The following is a 24,972-nucleotide window of genomic DNA, read 5'->3' on the forward strand; positions in this document are numbered from 1 at the left end:
CACACAACCACACGCATACACACTATAACGGTTTGCACTTCTATTCCTGCTTTGTCTTACAACTGTATAAGATGGTAGAGAGGCAGACCTGCTTTAAAAACCCTTTAGTTTGGTTCCAAACGTTCCATACACTGAGTCTGTGGCAGTAGCATTCACGTTGTGCGCTTAAAATAACTATACAGTACGCAGTTAGTGCCTTTTACTTTCCTTGTGGGGTGAAGAGTTTTAGTCATGGACTAATGATGATCTGGGAGCGTTGCATAAAAACAGTCTCTAACTCTCTCTCTCTCTCTGCGCAACAAGATCTCATGGTCTGACTGCAGTATTCTATATGTGTCCATCATTTTTGGCATTAACTCAGAATGGTTTAGGGTAGGGTTAAAATAAAACCGAGTGCCTAACACTGGGATTAATCACGCGATCCTCGTAGCTCGTGGCTCACACACATCCGCCACCCCCGTCTACATCGCTCTAGCGAGCCACGAGCCTACTTGATGGTAATAGCGCTCACCGTAGCCCTTAGTGGCCGTTATTGGAGTCATCTCCCAACGTCCTGGGGACCTGGACAAACGTCGAACATCGATTGTTCCCTAAAAATAGCTCATTTGAATTCAAATGCAATTGTACCTACACACTGAAGAAGACTGCAAAAACTAAACGAATGTGTATGCTATCCCTGATGCGGTGAAAACAACAAAAACATGAAGTGAGCTTTATGCGACATCTCTGTGTGCGCACCCATCACACCTTTTGTTTGTCTGAATTCGCGGGTTTTACGCACACGCTTCTGGGAGAGCGCGATAGTCCCCTTTTGATTAACAAATGTTGAATATCGCCTTGAATCTGGTGTAACCTTCCTGCACTGTGCTGGGTGTGTATCCTATGCAATGTTCTCTCAACAAAAAGTTCAGCACTGAGCAAATTTCAGGTCGGCTGAGCGAACAATTCTGTGCAACTTCCAGCATGCGTTTACTGTGAACACTTAGGCTATACCCACTTTAAGTTAAAGTTATAACAGTGGCCAAGTAGGCTAATGTGGCTATTTGACCATAATGTAGGCCTACCAGAGTGGCCAACCATCAAAAACAATGAAGAAAATGCATCCCATAACATTTTAACAGGGAAATAGCTGTTCTATCATTCAGCCTACAGTAGCACCCAGTGTGTGGTGTTCAATGTAGGTCTACATTCCTTGAGACTTTTGAAAAAAACATGAAGGGCTTGACATTAACCTGTTCATCCACTTGTCCTTCAGACAAGGAGGTGACTGAAAATGTTGTTGCGTTGTTTGATGCAAGAAACAACTTTATAAAATAAATGTATTATTATTCCCAGAATCAGACAAATGATGCTACCCTTTGCCTATTGGCTGATTAGCTTATTCAAGTCTCTGAAAATACAATACTGCCCCATTAAGACAAAAAAATCTCTTTAACTGACCTGCTTTTCAAAGATGTCTAGAAATGTATAAGTTTTGTGATCTTGTAGGAATCAATCGCTCCCCCATTGCTGAATACAACTTATTTATAACTAGGATAATAATTCACTAACTAGCAAAGGATATGAACAAATGTGCACACGTGGCTACATGCAGCTCTCACTTTGATCTCACAACAAGCGCATTGGCTCATTACAGCTCACGCTGTAAACACAGTCCAGTTCAAAGTGAACGGCAAAGATCCATATATGGCAATGGTCTATTTGCATATAGGCCTACTGCAGTTCTGATTGGTTATGCCTCACCGGTCTGTGTAGAATCCTACTCCGATGCGTTCTGCATATTTCGTTTTGCATACTAATTCCTGCATAATTCTTTTTGTTTCGGTATGTTGCATTGAAAGTGCCTAATATTGTGTTGATTCGGTCACAATTCCCACAGTAAAGGGAAATATTGATAGTGTTAACTGACGGAAAACTCTTGAGTGAAGTTCAATCTCGTGCTTCTCTGTGCAGGCGGATATTTCTTCTGCACAGCAGTCCCGGGGAGATGCGTGCCCGTGCGCAGCTTAGAGGGAACATTGGTCCTATGCCTCACCACCGCAGTGAGGAAATAGCCTGGAGAAATTAGACTGAGATTACTAGGACTGAAAGCTGGTATTTTAGTTGATATTTTCAGAGTTCTATGTGGAGATTAAATGAGAACAAATTGTACAGTGCTATGCCAGTACTAAGCTTCTCTATGTCCACAAACACACAAACAACCCTCTGAGAGGAGTAAGGCAGCCAGGGAGAAATATGCACGCACGCAAGCACACACACACAGCATGGTGTCCACTTTAACAACAGGAGTCCCTACAATGAGCCAACAGTGCAGTAAATCACTAGAGGCCCGAGAATGTCAATGAGAGACTGGAGGGTGCGACCCAGCAGCTCTCAAAGACAAAAGATGACCTAACAATTATATAACTCCCTGTGTCATGTGACATGATTTGGCTTGTCTATTATATATTTAACTGTCAACAGCTGGTGGCTCACCACACTACACCAGCCCTCATCCTGTGGAAAAAAGACATAGCTAGACCACAGAGCTCCTGGCATCCGGCAGTGTGTGTGTGTGTGTGTGTGTGTGTGTGTGTGTGTGTGTGTGTGTACGTGTTTACTACCTAACCACCTGGCGTGAGGGGTTTCCAGTGATCAGGGAGGGACAATGAGAACAGCTAACCCACAAGAAGACCGGTAGGGTGACCCCTCTAGAGGACAAGGTAAAGGTCAGAGGTCACAGGGATATCCTCTATGAGAGCATTGCAGGACAGTCATATGACAGGACACACAGCATGCACGCACACTAGTTGTCAAAGTGCGGTGTTCTATGACAAACAGTATGTTCAAGTTCCATGCGGGGCACAACATTGCGCCTCGTGTGATAGATTATGCTGACAACACATTCTCAAACATTGCACAGTTGCCCAAACAAGACATTCACATTGTATGGGATAGTCTTGCATGCAAATCACTGATCTTAAAGAAATAATCTCTTAATCTTAAAGAGAAGGAAGGACACCTTTAAACCCTCCAACAAAGGTATATTGACAGCACTCACATAAAGAGCAAACTACACTGAACCAAAATATAAACCCAACATTTCAAATGTCAACGATTTTACAGTGTTACAGTTCATATAAGGACATCAGTCAATTGAAATAAATGCATTATGTATTTCACATGACTGGGAATACAGATACAGTATGCATCTGTTGGTCACAGATGCCTTAAAAAAAAGGTAGGGGTAGGGATCAGAAAACCCGTCAGTATCTGGTGTGACCACCATTTGCCTCATGCAGCGCGACACATCTCCTTCGCATAGAGTTGATCAGGCTGTTGATTGTGGCCTATTGAATGTTGTTCCATTCGTCTTCAATGGCTGTGTGAAGTTGCTGGATATTGGTGGGAACTGGAACACGCTGTCGTACACGTCGATTCCAGAGCATCCCAAACATGCTCAATGGGTGACATGTCTGGTGAGTATGCAGGCCATGGGAAAACTGGGACATTTTCAGCTTCTAGGAATTGTGAACAGATCCTTGCGTCATGAGGTGATGGCGGGGGATGAACGGCACGACAATGGGCCTCAGGATCTCGTCACGGTATCTCTGTGCATTCAAATTGCTATTGATAAAACGCAATTGTGTTCATTGTCTATAGCTTATGCCTGCACATTCCATAAACCCACCGCCACCATGGGGCACTGTTCACAACATTGACATTAGCAAACCGCTTGCCCACACAACGCCGTACACACTGTCTGCCATCTGCCCAGCACAGCTGAAACTGGGATTCATCCATGAAGAGCACACTTCTCCAGCATGCCAGTGGCCATCGAAGGTGAGCATTCTCCCACTGAAGTCGGTTACGACGCCGAACTTCAGTCAGGTCAAGTGCCTGGTGAGGACAACGAGCACGTGGATGAGCTTCCCTGAGACGGTTTCTGACAGTTTGTGCAGAAATTTTTCAGTTGACACCCACAGTGTCATTAGCTGTCCAGGTGGCTGGTTTCATACGATCCCGCAGGTGAAAAAGACGGATGGGGAGATCCTGAGCTGGCGTGGTTACACGTGGTCTGCGGTTGTGAGGCCAGTTGGATGTACTGCCAAATTTTCTAAAACAATATTGGAGGCGGCTTATGGTCGAGAAATTAACATTCAATTCTCTGGCAACAGCTCTAGTGCATATTCCCGCTGTCAGGAATGTCCACCATTAAAACTTGAGACATCTGTGGCATTATGTTGTGTGACAAAACTGCACATTTTAGAGTGGCCTTTTATTGTCCCCAACACAAGGTGCACCTGTGTAATGATCATGCTGTTTAATCAGCTTCTAAAACATGCCACACCTGTCAGGTGGATGGATTATCTTGGCAAAGGAGAAATGCTCAGTAACAGTGATGCTTTTTTTGCATATGGAACATTCATGGGATCTTTTATTTCAGCTCATGAAACATGATACCAACACTTTCCATTTTGAGTTGATATTTCTGTTCAGTGTACTTCCACTCTGACCCTTTGAAACCATATCAAAGAAATTGACCGCTCTGCTGGCCAACCAAGCATTATCCCTGGACGTCCATCAAAAACTAGTAACCTTTGCTGCCCTTTCCTAACAATAAGCCTGTCTCTCTCCACAGCCAACATTGTGTGGCGATCAATCAATCCAAAGAGGAAGTTCTCTATTTGGTCCCTCAAAACTTTGGTGTTCGTTTGTGTCCTGAGCACCCTATGTCATCACCTCACTCTGGGACTCATGCCGTGCATTGTGGGAGTTGTGCCGACTTCCTGCCAATGTAGGGTTGAAACAGGCAGGATGGCAGGCAGGGTGATATGCCCAGAGGAAGTCTGGGTAATCTCCTATGGGCCATTGTCCCGAGGGAAGCGGTGATGATGGGACCAGAGCAGGACAGGAATGCTTTAAAGCGAGGGAATAAGCAGCCTGGTCTCATAGACGAAATGTAACATAGTAAACAAAAATCTGGGATACCCAATTTAGTGTATGTTACGTTTGATATAGTTTCATAAGACAGATAGTTACTTAAGATAAAAACAAAAGGAGGGTGGTTGGTCGGGGTGGATAACGTGAACGTCTAGCAGCCCAAGGTTTGCTTGTTCGAATCTCATCATGGACTAATTTAGCATTTTAGCTAATTAGCAACTGTGCAACTACTTATTACAGTTTAGCTACTTTAACAACTACTTAGCATGTTAGCTAACTCTTCCCCTAAACTTAACCCTTTAACCTGACTCTTAACATTAACCCTAACCTTAACCCCTAGCCTAGCTAATGTTAGCCACAAGAAATAGTCATTCGTAAAATATCATATGTATTGCAAATCGTAAGATATTGTAAGAATGCAAATTCGTAACATACAGTATCATGCGGATTGTAATTCGTAACATATCATACGAAATAGATGATGGACATCCACAAATGAATACATACCATACTAAAAGTAACATATCATACTAATCGGAGTGTCCCGTTTACTCTGTTGCATTTAGTCCAGGTTGGGGAAAGCAACGGAGGGAGTGAGGAGAAAGCCTGTCTATCTGTCTAGCTGTCAGCAATAGCACAAGTCAATGGGTAGGATAGAGGGGAGACAGGGTGGTACTTTTTCTTCAGAGAGGAAATGGCAAGCGAGGGGTCACTGATACTTTAAATGAGTAGGGGTGGGGGGAGAACATGCCAGGGAGGAAACCAAGATTCCCTTTCAATGAAGAAGCTTTAGGGGGTATGGCGAGGGACAAGGGCAGGGGTTAGGGAGAAAGCTCTAGGGTAAAATGAGCTCCAAAGAGGGGCTTTAGGATAGAGAGAATATGGTGGGGTGAGAACCTAAGAGGAGAGAGAGAAAATATACACCAAGGGGCCTCCCTCCCTCCCTCTCGAGAGAATGTCATTCATCTGGTTCCTATCAGTCCCAGTCCCAGCTTAAATTCCTACAGTACAACACACAGGGAGATGGGAGCAGACATACTACGTCTGGTATGTGGTTCCTCGGTTGCACGTGGGCGTCACGTGAACAGACCAACTCCACAGAATTTTACCATAGGACTGTATGGGGAGTGGGGACTCTCAAACGTACTTCCCTCACAGTCCCCATAGCCAGTCCTCTGTCCAGCCTTCACTACTAAATCACTCCAATGCAAACAATGCTGTTATGTCACTGGTCCCTGGGACAGAGAGACATCTTTTAAGGACTGTCACAGTAAATACAACTGTCACAGTGATGAACAACACAGGACTTGGTTGGGTGTTTGATGACAGGCTCATGAAGTCCTGGGCGGTGGCAGGTCCCAGTGAGTAAGAAGTACAACACACGCACACATACTCCAGGAATTCAGGGGGAGGGGGGCAGGAAGCCATGAACAGTACCCCACCCATACCCCCATCCCGTCCTACTCTCTAGCCTGTTGTAATCGGCCCATCTCCCCTTATCTCTCCCCCCCGTCTCCCTCTCCCCCCTCCAGCTGACACAATGGGAGGAAGGAAGCCTGGAGGGCCGTAGAATGGGGCCTGAGGACTGGGGACTGAGGAAACACGAGGCAGAGCTGGGCTGGCCATCCTTCAGCCACAGGGGGCCGTGACAGAGAGGAGGGAGTTAGACTTGAGTCACGAACCATGGAGAAAGTGTGTGTTTTTTTGGTTACGTGTCAGTCACAAGACACACAGGACAGTGACTGGGCCGTAGGCCGACTGTAGTAAGGTCTCCTCCACTGTCCCTAACTCCTATGCATAACTCCTGTCTAAGAGCCCAGTCAGTCCCCATGGGCAAGGTCTCTGGCCCTCAGCGGGTGTACAGTCAGATGTTGTCCCGAGCTGCTATCTGGAGACGCTTATCCCCTCACACCATCATTAGCTCTGGACATGCTGCAAGGATAAACATGATGCATGACCCACATATGTGCGTTTGTACGTGTGTGTGTGCATGTGTGTGATGACAGTCTAACGCAGATTCACTGCATTGCACATTACTCGTCACACGTGTAAAGGGAAGTGGGGTTGAACTGTAGTCTTACTTTCTCTCCGTCTCTGGAGTGGACACCTCACTGCTGAAGCCAAGGGACTCCTGTGGACAGAGGAGGTACTGCACTTAGCATGGTATTCAGCCATGTAACATAGATGTACCACTCAGATAACCATAATCCAAGGTCTTAATCAATATGGATCAAATAACATTGATGTGACAAAGCATGTAACTCTGATGTAAGCTAAGCTAACTCACATACTAGGCTATATATATATACATATTATGTGATGCTGATGTCGTGATACAGGTATAAATGTGGTGTGACCAAGGCAAGAGGATTCTTGGCTTACTTGGATCTCTGAGCGAAGCTGCAGGGAGGTGGCGCTTGTGTCAACATTCTCCTGTAAGAGAGAGCAAAGAAGAGATAACGGTTAGCGCAAGGTCATCATTACTGGCCAATGAAGGGACAGGGCGGCGTAACGAATAAAACCATATGAACGTGTGTTGCTCAGGTAGAGAAAAGAAAATGCCGTGTCACACCCAGGAGGGTGTGACAACAGTCACAGGCATCGACTGTGAGATTGAACTCATACAGACTCCGCCTGGACAGGAGAGAGAGGAAGGAGGCGAGAATAGAGCAGTGTTTACATGTATATCGCCACACGTGCATACATACACCGGCCCATCCATACACACGCTGTTATTGGCACGTGAAAACAAAGCCACATAAACCTGCCGGACTTGAGTCAAGATCCAGAACATGACTAGAGTTTTCGAGTGAGGTGCTTTTGGAATCCCACCTATCCAAATACACAACAGACGACTGGAATTACTGACCTGACTACAAATACCAGGATGAGGACCTACTGTATAACCACAGCCTAACTCCACCCTCGTACGATACGTGATGACGTACGTCACTCAGGGAACACCTCAAGTTCATGGACCATCTTGAGGTGCTTTGAAGACGTATTCAGAGGCGTATGTATGTATGACCATCACGGACTAAAGCCTTCAGCCTATGCGTCGCCGTAGCGGCGAGAGAAATGGTGAGATTTGAAGCGAATTATAGTTATTGAGACGCAGATACATTTTGCACAGGAGAGAGAGGAGTGTGAGCATGAAGATGGATGGGCCCATCCAAAGTTCAGTGGGGGAAAAAACCCAGACAGATCTGTGTCACCTCTCTGGACCCATAAATGTTGTGAGCTGCTCTGCTGCGTTTGTGTGTATGTGCGTGTGTGGGTTTGTGGGTGTGTGTGTGTTGGAGCAATTATCTGTCAGAGAGGGATAGTAAAGTAGCTTATGGCTACAGCATTTGTGGTTGTTAAGGCCTATCCAGAGCGAGCGAGAGAGAGAGAGAGAGAGAGAGAGAGAGAGAGAGAGAGAGAGAGACAGAGAAAGAGAGAGAGAGAGATCACTGTGCAAGACTGGGTTTCTGTACAGCACTTTGTGACTTCTTACATCAGCTGACGTAAGAAGGGCTATAAAAATAAACGTGACATACACAAACAGCTCTTTCTATTTCTAATCAAACAAAGATGAAACACTTGGAAGTAGGGAATTTCCCAGCAGTGGTTTCTAAGAAGCTTGGAGTAGATAACCTGTAGCAGGTCATTTTTCTGCTTATTACAGACTCAGTGTTCTGTAGCTTTGGTGACTGTTTCATATTAATACCTTATATATTACAGTTATTGGAATAACAACAGTGACCCGTCAGTCCCCTCTGCAGAGGAATGCTGCATTACAGTTGGGCTGCATGGGCAAACAATGCATGGCACGGCATCCCAAGCCGCTTCCTCCGAGCATGTGCAAACCAGCTGGCTGGAGTGTTTACGGACATATTCAATCTCTCCATATCCCAGTTTGTTGTCCCCACTTGCTTCAAGAGGTCCACCATTGTTCCGGTACCCAAGAAAGCAAAGGTAACTGAACTAGATGACTATCGCCCCGTAGCACTCACTTCTGCCATCATAAAGTGCTTTGAGAGGCTAGCTAAGGACCATATCGCCTCCACCTTACTTGACAGCCTAGACCCACTACAATTTGCATACTGCCTGAACAGATCTACAGTTGACGCAATTGCCATTGCACTGCACACAGCCCTAAATGATGTAAGAATGCTGTTCATCGACTACAGCTCAGCCTTCAACACCATAGCACCCAAGCTCCAAGCTCATCACTAAACTCAGGTCCCTGGGTCTGAACTCTTCACTGTTCAACTGGGTCCTGGACTTTCTGACAGCCTGACCTCAAGTGGTGACGGTAGGCAACAACACCTCCGCCAAGCTGATCCTCAACAATGGGGCCTCACAGGGGTGCGTGCTCAGCCCATCCTGTACTCCCTGTTCACCCACGACTGAGTGGCCACGCACCACTCCAACTCAATCATCAACTTTGCTGATGACGGCCTCCCGAGCGGCGCAGCGGTCTAAAGCACTGCATTGCCGTGCTTGAGGCGTCACTACAGTTCCTCAGCGTTCACATCATTGACGATCTGAAATGATCCCTTCACACAGACATTGTGGTGAAGAAGGCGGAACAGCGCCGCTTCAATCTCAGGAGGCTGAAGAAATTCAGCTTGGCCCCTAAGACCCTCACGAGCTTCTACAGATTCACCATCGAGAGCATCCTGTTCGGCTGAATCACCGCCAAGTACGGTATTGCACCGTCCGCAACCGCAGGTTGGTGTGGTTAGTTAAATCTGGGGAACACTGCCCTCCAGAACATGTACAGCATCCGGTGTCACAGGAAGACCAAGATGATCATCAAGGAACTCAGCACTCGACCCACGGCCTGTTCACCCCACTACTATCTAGAAGGAGGAGACAGTACAGGTGCATCAAATCTGGGACTAAGAGAGTGATAAATAGTTTCTATCTCCACGCCATCAGACTGTTAAACAGTCGCCACTAGCTGGCCTATGCCCAGTATACTGCCCTGAAACTTAGTCACTGTTACTAGCCTGCAACTTAGAGAGTGCTTTGCCCTATATACAGAGAGTATATAGGGAGAGTCATATATATAAATTTCATTCAATTGAATTTACCACAGGTGGACTCCAATCAAGTTGTAGAAACATCTCAAAGATGATCAATGGAAACAGGATGTACCTGAGCTCAATTTCGAGTGTCATAGCAAAGGGTCTGAATACTTATGTAAATAAGGTATTTCAGTTTTTTATTTTTTTGTCTGCAAACATTTCTAAAAACCTGTTTTCGCTTTGTCATGATGGGGTACCGTGTGTAGATTGCTGAAAAAATATTAGTATTAATCAATTTTAGAATAAGGCTGTAACGTAACAAAATGTGGAAAAAGTCAAGGGGTCTGAATACTTCCTGAAGGCAGTATTTAGATGAGCTCCTGTTCCTCTAGTATTGAGGAGCTCCTGCACCTACATATAAACAGTACCGCCACCCAAAATGAGTAGTCGAGCACTGATTATTAATTAAAACAAATGTATAAAATGTATTGAATGTATTTAAATGTAGGTTAAGCTACAGGGAATTAGAACAGCACTTGGCTCACGTGTGCTTAGTCCTGCATAGAATAAGTATAAATATAATGCTGTGTTGAAATCCAATTAAATGACATAAGCCCTATTTGGACAGAATACGTTTTACTGGGGGAACTCAGGTAATGCGAGCACAAACCACCATATCTGTAATTTTTGTCCTGTCCAAATCTGTCATGTCAGTAATTTTTACTTGGCAGGAAGGTTATTAACCCACCCCTAAAACCCTACTGTTTTTCGGCAAACTCCCAGGTCCTCTGATAATACTTCTCCCGTGCAAATCGTCATCCCTGTGTTTTGAGAGTGCTGCACCCAGTTTGGGTACGAACATGGGAACAAATTGATGCTTAAAACAAAGTGCTACGTTATGCATGTAGCCTAAAGATGAATGATCTGTTTTGTCACATATCAACTTTCCTAGTGCCATACTTCTCTTTTAAAAGATAAAGTGGACGATATTGCTGATAAAATACTGTATGTCATTTAGTTAAATGTCTGCATAGGTTACAGTTAGTTCATGGTTCTTATTGATATGCATTATTATTTTGACTTTCTCTGAATTGAGGGCCAATATTAGGCTATCCCTAGACATTTGAAATATCTTCACAGCTAGAAGAGCCTCCATGCTTCTGTCATGACAACATTTTTTTATTTCAGAAGCAGTTTGGTAAAACTAATCCCATCCGAATTATTGTCCACTGGAAAAATGGATATGCTTGGGTAATAATTACATAACCACCGTTTTATAGTAATACTAGTCCTGTGCGAATATGGCTATAGATTGTGTTGAGAAAAACCCTCATACACCGAGAGAGAGAGAGAGAGAGAGAGAGAGAGAAAGAGAGGGAGAGACAGACAGACAGACAGACAGACAGACAGACAGACAGACAGACAGACAGACAGACCACCAGGTTCCTATTCTGATTCTCTGTATCACTGTACTTTGGTCAGGAGCACTTTCTCAATTGCACTTCTGGTTGCCTGATCATTTCGGTTCTCCCCCTATCATTTCGGTTCTTCCCCTATTTGCACGGGGCTAGTACTACAAGAGAACGTTGGTTATGTAATTATTACCCCAGAATGTTCATTATTCCAGAGAACGATTCAGACGGGTTCCGTTTTTTCCCCAATGAATTGACAGTTATGACAGAAGCCTGGAGGTTTCTTTCTAGGCGTGAATATACTGTATTTAAAGTCCGGGCGAGAATAGGGCTTTGCAGATAACTCGAGTTTGGTTCCCAAGTTTCTAAACCATACTAAACCACTGTTGGTATAGTGTCCCCATAATATTTGAATTGAGGAAGCGTGATCATAATCATTAGGATATTTTACATCCTAAATGCCCCCCAGCTTTCAAATGTGAGCTAAACATTGTACTTACACTTGAGAGGCGTTTAAGGCTAAGGACGGGAAAGTTAACTTGTCATTTCCAAACATTTAGGTCAGTTGACAGGAAGAGTTGCATTAAACAGATGCAATATGTTTTACTGATTCATTTGACAATATTCAATCCATACACGCAAAACATACGAACAAAAGCAATCACTGTGAATGTTGATACATGGCCCGATACAGGCCATTCATATATAACTTTAGCGCAGTACTTCGTTCAATTTATCGGATGAGTTATTGTTTTCTTGCTCAAAGCGCGAGCAACACCTGTGAAACTCAGACATTTCTCTCAAAACACAGGGATGGCGATTCGCACGGGACTAGTATTATCAGAGGACCTTGGAGTTCACCAAGAAACTGTTGGTTATTCTGGCTGGAAGTGTTACTCTCCTGCCATTACTCCCATGGCAGATTCGAACGGGACTAAAGTTGTGGCAAAATGGCTTAAGGGCAACAAAGTCAAGGTATTGGAGTGGCCATCACAAATCCCTGACCTCAATCCCATAGAAAATTTGTGGGCAGAACTGAAAAAGCATGTCCGAGCAAGGAGGCCTACAAACCTGACTCAGTTACACCAGCTCTGTCAGAAGGAATGGGCCAAAATTCACCCAACTTATTGTGGGAAGCTTGTGGAAGGCTACCCAAAACATTTGACCCAAGTTAAACAATTTAAAGGCAATGCTACCAAATACTAATTGAGTGTATGTAAACTTCTGACCCACTGGGAATGTGATGAAAGGAATAAAAGCTGAAATAAATCATTCTCTCTAGAATCGAACATAAAGTAAATGGCAGTAGAACAGAATAAATATTGAATCATAAGTACAATACAGGAAGACACAATTTATAGTACAATATTTGCATTGGGGAAGGGGGTGGGTGGTAAGTGTATAAATTGAGCAGTATAGTAAGAATCTGCTAGCAGCAGGTGTGATGTGATCTAAGGTGAGGAGAACCAGAGCAGGTGGTCAGTCCAGTTCAAGTGTTCAGCAGTCTGATGGCTTGTAGATAGAAACAGTCTCTGAGCCAGATGAACAAGCCTAGGACAGGGGATGAGTGAAACTGTTCCTCCTGCTCTGATACTGCCTGCGGTAACGGTAACGGTAACGGTAACGGAGAGAACAGCTCGTGGATGGGGTGTGTGGGGTCCTTGAAGAGGCTGCGTAGATGTTTTGAGTAGGTGTCCTGGATTGGTGGAAGCACGGTCCCCGTGATGTACTGGGCCGTCTTCACCACCCGCTGGAGGGCCTTGAGGTCGTGAACGGAGCAATTCTCATACCAGGCCATTATGCAACGTGTCAGGACACTCTCGATGGTGCAGCGGTAGCATTTGGAGAGGACATGGGGCGGCATGACAAATTTCTTCAGCCGCCTTAGGAAGAAGAGACGCTATTGCGCCCTCTTGACAAGACTGGTGGTATTGTTGGTCCATGACAAGGCCTCTGTGATGTGGATGTCGAGGAACATAAAACTCGGGACTATCTCTACTACAGTCCCATTGATGTGGATCGGATTTGGTTTTGGTTTTTGTGTTGGTTTTTCTTGTCATTTTCTTGTAATGACTAAGGACAGATTATCTACAATGAGTACTGAGTACTGAGTATTCTGTTGTGGCATGTGTGGGGAATCCACAAAGCTACTCAGGAAGTGGTACGTGAAATGTACAGTGGCAGCCAATCAGAGAGGTTAAGCTTAGGATGGATTCATCATTTCCACCAATGAGAGATAGCTAGATAACGCGACGAGAGAAATAAGACTCACACGTCCTTCAGGGAGGAGGATACAGGAAATAAAGGGGGATTCTGCGTAAGCTTCCTGATCAGTCATAACACCACACCCAGATGAGCAGGCCTTGGACAGGGGATGAGTGAAACTGTTCCTAGATCAGTACCTGGACTACATCGTTTCCCAGAAGTCATCAGGGAGGAGGAAATTACATCAGGTGGATTGACAGTGTCTGTCTGTTTCTCAATGTCCTTTTCCTCTGCTGAGAACATACGGAGAGATTACAATTGGAGGAAGTGTGACAGAGAGAACTGTCTGTCTTTCTGTCCCTGTCAGTACTTTTCGTTATTTCCTAAATACATTTACATTGAGTGTACAAAACATTAGACTTGACCGGATGAATCAAGGTGAAAGCTATGATCCCTTATTGATGTCACCTGTTTAATCCACTTCAATCAGTGTAGATTAAAGGGAGGAGACAGGTTAAATAAGTATTTTAAAGCCTTGAGACAATTGAGACATGGATTGTGTATGTGTGCCATTCAGAGGGTGAATGAGCAAGACAAAAGATTTAAGTACCTTTGAACAGGGTATGGTAGTAGGTGCCGGGCGCACCAGTTTGAGTGTGTGAAGAACTGCAACACTGCTGGGTTTTTCACGCTCAACAGTTTCCAGTGTGTATCAAGAATGGTCCACCACCCAAAGGACATCCAGCCAACTTGACAGAACTGTGGGAAGCATTGGAGTCAACATGGGCCAGCATCCCTGTGGAATGCTTTTGACACCTAGTAGAGTCCATGCCCAGATTAATTGAGGCTGTTCTGAGGGCAGAAAGGGTGCAACTCAATATTAGGAAGGTGTTCCTAATGTTTTGTACATTCTGTGTAACATGAGTGTGCTTTAAAGAAAGTTATTCAGAGGTGATATAAGCCAGCTATAAACCTTCCTAGCCTGAGGGCAGTGTAAGTACAGCTGAAGTGCTATGAAAGTAAATAGCTTAGCCTTCGCACCCTACACTTAATGTATATCACTATGGTTACTTCACCAGGGGCCAGCCAGCCTGGCTTTCTTCTAGCACAGTTTCTGTCTGTCCCCTAGCCTCTCTGGTATTGCGCTCAGGGAAGTTGTGGTAGGCGTCCAGAAGTTTCTCCCTCTGTAACTCAAGGAGTTGGTAAGAGCTGGTAAACAGAGTGAACAGAATGTTCATCCAAGAGAACATTATATCAGGGAGCAGGGAGCACCAAGCCAAGGACATAAAACTCTAGTTACTCTGACTTAGGGGGACCTGTAGGCCTTTTGTTCCTGTGGTACTACACAGTCCTATACATACAGTGCCTGTGCTTTTTGAGATGAGTCGCTTTGAATAGAGAGGAATATATCTGTGAGGCAAGCAGAACCTTGGCAGTCTGTAGTCACAGACTCAGACACACACTCGGTGGGGTTTGGCGTTCTCTTGCTATCTGATTGTCTTTGATGCCCACTCCACTGGGACGGGTGTCAGGTGATATGCCCGTCTCTGCCGCATTGGTGTATGGGCACTGTGCCCACTGACTACACAGACGTATAGCTCTGCATCATCTCAGCGCCAGCCTGGCACGCACACACACATGCATAAGCACAAACACACAAATAAACACACGCAGACATGTGCACACCGCCTCCGCTTCCAGCTCTCCTCCCCCCAAAAAAACAGATAGAGCCCCACAGAGACAGGAGCACAAAGCAACCCTCAGTTCCTACTCCTCCTTCTCCAAGATGCAAGCACAGACAGGGAGAGAGAGAGAGAGAATGAGGGAGTGAGAGAAGGAGAGAGGGGGATTCAATCAAAAACAAACAAACAAACCCACATCCCCTCTCACTTTCAACAATGAGCCGTGACGTTAATTCTGGACGCTCCAGAAATGCAAAACAAACTTCTAGAAAGGGCACATAAGTCAACAACTGTTTTCCTGCCTTGTACATATCACATATGAGTAGTAGTGACATAGATTTGTGTGAGCAAGAAAATTGAGAGTTCTGCAGGGAGTAAGAGCCAGAGAAGTTGACGCGCTGTTTCAGAGAAAGGATATCAAACAAATAGAACTGTGTCTGTGTGCTTGTGTTGGACCCTGACGTTTGTGTTTCAAATGTGTTTTAGTGTGAAGCAATAGGATCAAGTTTGCAAGATGAAATGTGGACTCTGAAGTGTAGATCTCACTTACACACACTCCCGGAGGGGGAGAATTCTCCTTTATTTGAACCTCTGAAAACTGTCAGCATTGTGTGTGTGTACCTGATTGTTTAAACGTGACTGTATTGAATAAAAGAGAAAGAGAGGGAGAGAGAGGGAGCGAGAGAGATAAAGAAAGAGAGAGAGCACAGGGGACTGTAGCTAATGAGGATCACGATGTCTACCCTGAAAACAGAAGCCTGATTATCTGACAAGAATAAACCTGGAACACACACACTTCTAAACCATGGCCAGCAGCCTTCAGAGACAACGCAAAAAAAAAAGAAGAAGAAATTCACTTTTCAAAGGGCACAGAAACTAAAACTCAATCTGCTGTGTTACCTTAGACCCAAACGTATAACGGGAAGGGAAGTGGTGAGAATGAGACACGAGCTATGTTCCATCCACCATACATATGTCCAATCCATGCTCGAGAGCATGCAAACTAACTAAGAAAAGCCCAGTACACGGCAGACCATATGTAAGAGCCACCACAGCCTGCTTTGGAAGCACATTGATGCCTGCTATGTGGGTAGTTAGACCAGGACGTCCAGACCAGGTGAGAGACGTGGCATTTCCTGGAGGAAGACGTGGGAGCACCGGGGCCAGCTGGGGAGCCTGGCACCAGACCCAACCGAGAGAGACCGTTGGTTAATAAGACTGGGGAGAGACAGGCCTGCTTAACTAGCTGATCCTGAAAACATCACTGATAAACACATGGTTGTGTGGTCATGGACACACACACAGACACTCAATTGCAGATATTGAGAAAAGACACACACACAAAGGAAATACAGGTCTATGGCAAGCATGCTGAACCACAGCATGCCACAGTCCATCTACAGGAAAAGGGTCCACAACCTCACACACACAGACTATATTATGACCATTGTGAGCCTCTATCCGCTTCCCTTCTGAGATGGCTTGAGTGTGTATTTGTGTGTGTTTGCGTGTGTGTGTGTATTGTCACTCTGTTGGTATTCTCCGAAAAAAAACATTGTTATTAGAAATACCAGCCAGTGTCATAATCCAGCACTCACTAATAAAGTTAATACAAATACACACTTTATCAGTCTATAAATATCCCAATTGCTGAGCAGCTAAGCCAAGAGTGAGTCAAACAATACAGCCACACCAAACATCTATAGACAAACCTCTCCTGATATGATAGTGTAGCTACAATGCCAACCACTTTTTTTGTTCAAAACACGTACAAAACATTGACGTGTTTACTTTCCCGTTGGGTGCTTATTGTGCCTGAAAGATAATAGGCTACGTAATAAAGAACTTTTAGAAAGTAGTAAAGTGAGATCAAACCCAGTCAGGTTGTCTCTCCTATGGTAGCACGTCTAACATTGTTGACCCAACTTTAGAGGAATGAGGTGAATTCTCTTCTCCCATTCTTTTCACCAAGGTTATTTTGGGTTAAAAACACTCCAGGCCACTCTTGAACATCTAAAACCAGTTAGAAAGTATGTAGAAATTCTAATGGTCCTATACGTTTTGAAATAACTGCCCTTTTTTTGGCCCGCTAATTTCTTTAGACAAACAAATTGGTCCCAAATCATTTTCGAAATCCTGATGTGGCCCTGGAGTCAAAACGTTTGCCCACCTCTGCCCTACAAGGTTCCTATCTCCAGTATCTACCAACCCTTTCCTCTGTGTCTTTCTCTGGATACTTCAGCATAAAATACCTCTGCCCTACAAGGTTCCTATCTCCAGTATCTACCAACCCTTTCCTCAGTGTCTTTCTGGGGATACTTCAGCATAAAATACCTCTGCCCTACAAGGTTCCTATCTCCAGTATCTACCAACCCTTTCCTCAGTGTCTTTCTGGGGATACTTCAGCATAAAATACCTCTGCCCTACAAGGTTCCTATCTCCAGTATCTACCAACCCTTTCCTCTGTGTCTTTCTCTGGATACTTCAGCATAAAATACCTCTGCCCTACAAGGTTCCTATCTCCAGTATCTACCAACCCTTTCCTCAGTGTCTTTCTGGGGATACTTCAGCATAAAATACCTCTGCCCTACAAGGTTCCTATCTCCAGTATCTACCAACCCTTTCCTCAGTGTCTTTCTGGGGATACTTCAGCATAAAATACCTCTGCCCTACAAGGTTCCTATCTCCAGTATCTACCAACCCTTTCCTCAACCCAATGTCTCATCATTGTCAGTGATCAGACCTACCACTGTTGTGTCGTCAGCAAACTTAATGATGGTGTTGGAGTCGTGCCTGGCCACGCAGTTGTGGGTGAACAGGGAGTACAGGAGGGGACTAAGCACACACCCCTGAGGGGCCCCAGTAATGAGGATCAGTGTAGCAGACATGTTGTTGCCTACCCTTACCACCTGGGGTTGGCCCGTCAGGAAGTCCAGGATCCAGTTGCAGAGGGAGGTGTTTAGTCCCAGGGTCCTTAGCTTAGTGATGAGCTTTGTGGGCACGATGGTGTTGAACGCTGAGCTGACGTCAATTAACAGAATTCTCACATAGGTGTTCCTTTTGTCCAGGTGGGAAAGGGCAGTGTGGAGTGTGATTGAGATTGTGTCATCTGTGGATCTGTTGGGGTGGTATGCAAATTAGAGTGGGTCTAGGGTATCTGGGAGGATGCTGTTGATGTGAGCCATGACCAGCCTTTCAAAGCACTTCCTGGCTATCGACGTGAGTGCTACGGTGCGGCAATGATTTAGGCAGGTTACCTTCGCTTCCTTGGGCACAGGGACTATAGTGGTCTGCTTGAAACATGTAGGTATTACAGACTCGGTCAGGGAGAGGTTGAAAATGTCAGTGACGACACTTGCCATTTGGTCCGCGCATGCTTTGAGTACACGTCCTGGTAATCCATCTGGCCCCACGGCTTTGTGAATGTTGACCTCTTTAAAGGTCTTGCTCACATCGGCCACCCAGAGCATTATCATACAGTCGCCCAGAACAGCAGGTGCAGTGTTGCTTGCATCAAAGTGAGCATAAAAGGCATTTAGCTCGTCTGGTAGGCTCGCGTCACTGGGCAGCTCGTGGCTCGGTTTCCCTTTGTAGTTCGTACTAGTTTTCAAGCCCTGCCACATCCGGGCAACAGACAGGACAATAGAGAGACAAGAGTGAGACTGGGACAGAAATAGGTTTTAAAGCCTTCGACAAAAGTGGCTTTTCTATATAATGATTTGCTTCCAACAAGAAGATACCACTGTTTAATGCTCACTCTTGTTAGAATGGCACCTATTAGAATCACCAGTGGAGCTTAACTGTTCTTGGCCAAACCAATCAATTTGAATCAAGCAGGAGGAGAAAGCCGCACAGTCAGTGGGACCATAAGGCAGCTAGGCGACTGTGCGTGATGGAGTTAATCCATAGCCCTCATTCTCCTAGAGGGATGCTTGCTTAACCTATTGTGTTCGAGCTGCTCATAAAGCTAACATGAAGACGGGGGACTAGCCAAGCGACGGTCAGACAGGAAGAGGGTACACTGATAGTCATCACAGAGAGAGCCTACATCAAGAGCTATGGGGCTGCGTTCAAGAGCCCCACTTATGAAACACAACCGAGATCCCGCTGCTGTCATCAGGGCACAGGACAAGCCCCTGGGGTTGGGGTAAGTGTTTCACAAATCAAATTAACTGGGAGTTTTGTTTGGTTTTGTGCAACACTTTTCCCCCCGAAAAGTTTGATGTGTTGCAAGACGTCTGGAGGAGAAGTGAGGGAGAAAAAAATAAAGAAAACTGGATCTTTATCAAGTATGTGATATTGAGACATGGTGAACTCATTATGAGGCTAACAGAAAGTGAGTTGAAGGGAACAAAAAGAGAAACATGAAGCTGCTATGGTTTTGCTCTGACGACAAATACTTAACCACAGCCATAAGTGGATTCCAAAGGGTTTTTCCAGGGGCAACTTCAGCTCTGTGGTCTCAGTCAGTTGTCTATAGACCACTACAGCCTGCAGTGGTCCCAAAACTTCTCAGACTCCCCTAGGGAAGTGGTCCATAATCCTGGTCATGAAGACCCACGGCACATTAAATACATTGGTTAGTCGAATCTGGTCAGGTGTGTTGGTACTGGGCTGGAACAAAAGCATGCACACCTTGTGGGTCTCCAGGACCAGAGTTGAAGAACATTGCCCTATGGCTTTTCTCACTAAAGACGAACAGTCTTCCAATGTCCACTGTCATGTTTTCTTGACCTTAACTATTTTTCTAGTCAGACTGTTAGGTTCAGGGAAGGTTACAGCTACAGTGACCAGAGGCTAGTCCAGACCGGACAGGGAGGATCTTTGTGTGTTGCAGCAGGAGGGTGAAGAAGGGAGAGGAGGTAACATAAGAGATGAAGCAAAGAAAGAGTGAGTGCCAGTAGAGAGAAAAGAGATGAGAATGAGACTGGAGGAGCGGAGAAGGTTTGGAAGGAGAGAAGCAGCGGGGTGGAAGTCCTCTGAGAACCACCATTCTCGTACCCTTCAGCTGTGACAGACAACCCCTCCCTGAAAGGCCATGTCCCAGCGTGGACGTCTAAATGCCAGCCCATTTACTGTCCGTATCCGCCATTTTAACATAATGACCTTATCTAACTCACCCCTATTGCTCCTCAGGGAGATCCTAGATAGGGCTGGCTGGCAGCCACTGGCTGGACACACTTTATATGTCACAATAGTCCTTCTCTCTCTCTATCTCTTCCTCTGCCCTGTCTCCCTCTTTAGCTCTACCCCTTCTACCCCTTCTCCCTCTCACTCTCTCTTTATTTCTTCATATTTTTGCCCCGTCTACCTTTCTCTCTCTCTCTGCCCCATCTCCCTCTCGCTGCCCCTTCTCCCTCCCTCGTTCCAGTTTTCCATAGCTATTGTGCCAAGGACATTGAGACCGTCTTTGAAAGTCCAGTCTAGACACATAACACCGGCTAGGGAGAGAGTGGAGCAACGGCAGCTGGCAAGAACACTGTCCTGAAAACACACAATACTGACTGGAGAATGTTTGCTATGTGCTTCTGTTTCAATACTGGGGGGAAATCAGCATGCATGCGCCTGGTCCGCCACAAGGAGTCGCTAGAGCGCAGTGGGACAAGGACATCCCGGCCGGCCAAACCCTCCCCTTATCCGGACAACACTGGGCCAATTGTGCACCACCTCTTGAGTCTCCCAGTCATGGCCGGCTGCGACACAGCCTGAGATCGAACCCGGGTCTGTACTGACGCTTTAGACCGCTGCGCCACTCGGGAGGCATTGTATCCAAATGTTCATATTGTCATACCGTCCGTCCTTCTCTCATCCCAGGATTTACAATATTACCTGTATAGCACACAAGGGGGCGCTAAAAACGCAAGAAAAGCCCATTTAGCCTCTATTACCAAGACTGCTAACAATTAGCACAAACTAATAGCGGAATCATATAGACCATGTTAGCTAAATGCTAACAAGCGAAAACGAACAAACTAATTGCAAAGACAGACAAATCCAGCTCATAAAGTTATACAAGCATAGCTAGTAGCTACCGAGTGTCATTTTTGGGGAGTGGGTACATTTACACGAGAAAGTAAACAAGATAAATTGTGCAAATGAACAAAGTTGTGATGCATGCTTTTCTGGAGAAAGAGCAGCAGGTGGACACGGAGCAGAGGGGAGAAGAACAGAGGAGAAAAAAACGCTAGTAGGAAGCACAGGGGAAAAAATGGCAACTTTACAGATAAGCCTTGACTTCTGGCAGAAAGCCATTATAAGATAACTGATGGCAAAAATGTAGTAGAGAATTGCATACAAGTTTAACTCATCACCTGATCAGAGACTCACCCATAGATATGGAATCACCAGCTCCAGCTTTAGCCCGACTGGCTCAACTGTTCTGGGGAACTACGTAAGCTTCATAATGTAAAATGTGACAGGTGAAATGAAGAAAGCAATCTGCTTTATCTCCTAACGTATTGCACACGTTGACCGCAAGTATTAAGTTAAAAAGTCGCTGCATGTATTCAAACCAATTGAAAAACGCTTAAAAAAATGTTTTTGACGGTATTGAAAAATCATCTAGTGGCTTTTTCTAAATACCCCAGTATACGGTATATACGGTATACCTCCCAAGCCTAGTTCTGACGCCATATCTTCTCTGTTCTCTCTGTTCCTCCCCCTCTTTCCTTTCCTCTTTCTTGCCAAGTTGTGCAGGGGGGACAGATAGCTGCAGGCTCTCTTATCCTCCTTCTTCTCCTTTTCCTCCTCTTCCAGCTTTCCCTTTAAGAGATGCTCCCTACACTTCCCAGGGCCCAGTCCTGTCCCCTTCCCAGGATGGAACCTTCCCAACCTTCCCAATACGTGCAGAGGTGACCCACATCACTCATCTTCTCACACACTTGTAAACACACACATGCAAACACAAAACACACACACACCACTTTTGACCTGCAGCATTTTAATTGGACAGACATTTGAGAAATTTACTGGACCCATATGCATTGGGTGCGTAGCCTTCTTAGAGCGTCCACCCACAGTGCTCCGAATGACAGAAACAACATTGAGATGGTGGTAAAAACAGAACATGCAAGTCAAGGATGCAACAATTTGCGCAGTTTGAAGATGCTAGAATAACTGTCCACATTTACTTTTCCCAGCCAACAAGATGAGTAATCACTATCCTATGTCAATCTACTATCCCCCATAGTAGAAAAGTTTACCTATTCTATTGGTCAGCTTGTCAATAAAGAAATAGCTATTCCAAACAGACTCAGGGACAGTTGTGGAACGATAGATCCCAATTTCATACAACTAGTAGGCCTAGGCTACATATATACACTGCTCAAAAAAATAAAGGGAACACTTAAACAACACAATGTAACTCCAAGTCAATCACACTTCTGTGAAATCAAACTGTCCACTTAGGAAGCAACACTGATTGACAATAAATTTCACATGCTGTTGTGCAAATGGAATAGACAACAGGTGGAAATTATAGGCAATTAGCAAGACACCCCCAATAAAGGAGTGGTTCTGCAGGTGGGGACAACAGATCACTTCTCAGTTCCTATGCTTCCTGGCTGATGTTTTGGTCACTTTTGAATGCTGGCGGTGCTTTCACTCTAGTGGTAGCATGAGACGGAGTCTACAACCCACACAAGTGGCTCAGGTAGTGCAGCTCATCCAGGATGGCACATCAATGCGAGCTGTGGCAAGAAGGTTTGCTGTGTCTGTCAGCGTAGTGTCCAGAGCATGGAGGCGCTACCAGGAGACAGGCCAGTACATCAGTAGACGTGGAGGAGGTCGTAGGAGGGCAACAACCCAGCAGCAGGACCGCTACCTCCGCCTTTGTGCAAGGAGGAGCAGGAGGAGCACTGCAAAATGACCTCCAGCAGGCCACAAATGTGCATGTGTCTGCTCAAACGGTCAGAAACAGACTCCATGAGGGTGGTATGAGGGCCCGACGTCCACAGGTGGGGGTTGTGCTTACAGCCCAACACCGTGCAGGACGTTTGGCATTTGCCAGAGAACACCAAGATTGGCAAATTCGCCACTGGCGCCCTGTGCTCTTTACAGATGAAAGCAGGTTCACACTGAGCACGTGACAGACGTGACAGAGTCTGGAGATGCCGTGGAGAACGTTCTGCTGCCTGCAACATCCTCCAGCATGACCGGTTTGGCGGTGGGTCAGTCATGGTGTGGGGTGGCATTTCTTTGGGGGGCCGCACAGCCCTCCATGTGCTCGCCAGAGGTAGCCTGACTGCCATTAGGTTCCCGAGATGAGATCCTCAGACCCCTTGTGAGACCATATGCTGGTGCGGTTGGCCCTGGGTTCCTCCTAATGCAAGACAATGCTAGACCTCATGTGGCTGGAGTGTGTCAGCAGTTCCTGCAAGAGGAAGGCATTGCTGCTATGGACTGGCCCGACCGTTCCCCAGACCTGAATCCAACTTGAGCACATCTGGGACATCATGTCTCGCTCCATCCACCAACGCCACGTTGCACCACAGACTGTCCAGGAGTTGGCGGATGCTTTAGTCCAGGTCTGGGAGGAGATCCCTCAGGAGACCATCCGCCACCTCATCAGGAGCATGCCCAGGCGTTGTAGGGAGGTCATACAGGCACGTGGAGGCCACACACACTACTGAGCCTAATTTTGACTTGTTTTAAGGACATTACATCAAAGTTGGATCAGCCTGTAGTGTGGTTTTCCACTTTAATTTTGAGTGTGACTCCAAATCCAGACCTCCATGGGTTGATAAATTGGATTTCCATTGATTATTTTCGTGTGATTTTGTTGTCAGCACATTCAACTATGTAAAGAAAAAAGTATTTAATAAGATTATTTCTTTCATTCAGATCTAGGATGTGTTGTTTAAGTGTTCCCTTTATTTTTTTGAGCAGTATATATATATATATATATATTTAAAGCAATGAGTCTGAAGCAACAGATCAGAAAATGTTTATTAACTATTATTTATTCACACTATAAGCACAGCAACGTGTGCAAAGCAGTAGGCTACCATTGTCAAAAGGGCATCGCATATGCAAGCAGGTTTCCTGTGACAGAGATGAAAATATCTGTTAGAAATTTAGAAAGAAGGGAGATGCAACAACTGGGATATATTGCTAATATGACTAGGATTGTGCCTTTGGCTACTGGACAACTCAGATCCTGGTTTAAGTCCAGGCTCTGTCGCAGCCGACCGCGACCGGGAGACCCATTGAGCGGCGCACAATTGGACCAGAGTCGTCTGTGTTAGGGGAGGGTTTGGCCGGCAAGGATGTCCTTGTCCCATCGCGCTCTAGCGACTCCTGTGGTAGGCCGGGCGCATGCACGCTGACACGGTCGCCAGGTGTATGGTGTTTCCTCCGACACATTGGTGCGGCTGGCTTCCGGGTTAAGCGGGCATTGTGTCAAGAAGCAGTTTCGCTTGGTTGTGTCGTGTTTCGGAGGACGCGCGGCTCTCGACCTTCGCCTCCCCCGAGTCCGTACGGGAGTTGCAGCGATGAGACAAGACTGTAACTACCAATTGCATACCATGAAAATTGTGGAGAATGGGGGGGGTAAAATAATAATTGCCTCCATGGTTATGGTCTGATTTTGGCTACGCAACATTGAAGCAAGGTAAGACATGCCTCAAAACACAGTGCATTTGGAAAGTATTCAGACCCCTTGACTTTTTCCACAACATATTACATTACAGCCTTATTCTAAAATTGATTAGATTGTTTTTTCCCTCATCAATCTAC

General features: G+C 45.6%; 1 protein-coding gene across 5 annotated transcripts in view; it reads right to left on the reverse strand.

Annotated features, from left to right (window-relative positions):
- LOC115174445 (SAM and SH3 domain-containing protein 1) overlaps nt 1-24,972 on the reverse strand; it is a 322,531-nt gene that overhangs the window by 56,565 nt on the left and 240,994 nt on the right. For all 5 annotated transcript variants that reach the window (XM_029732960.1, XM_029732958.1, XM_029732963.1 and 2 more), the window contains exons 3-4: nt 7,306-7,356; nt 7,005-7,054 (exon numbers count right to left, since the gene is read on the reverse strand). In XM_029732960.1, the coding sequence (XP_029588820.1) occupies nt 7,005-7,054; nt 7,306-7,356 (101 nt within the window). The remainder of the gene's footprint in view (nt 1-7,004; nt 7,055-7,305; nt 7,357-24,972) is intronic.

Source organism: Salmo trutta, chromosome 35 (assembly GCF_901001165.1).
Source record: "Salmo trutta chromosome 35, fSalTru1.1, whole genome shotgun sequence".
Taxonomy (NCBI): domain Eukaryota; kingdom Metazoa; phylum Chordata; class Actinopteri; order Salmoniformes; family Salmonidae; genus Salmo; species Salmo trutta.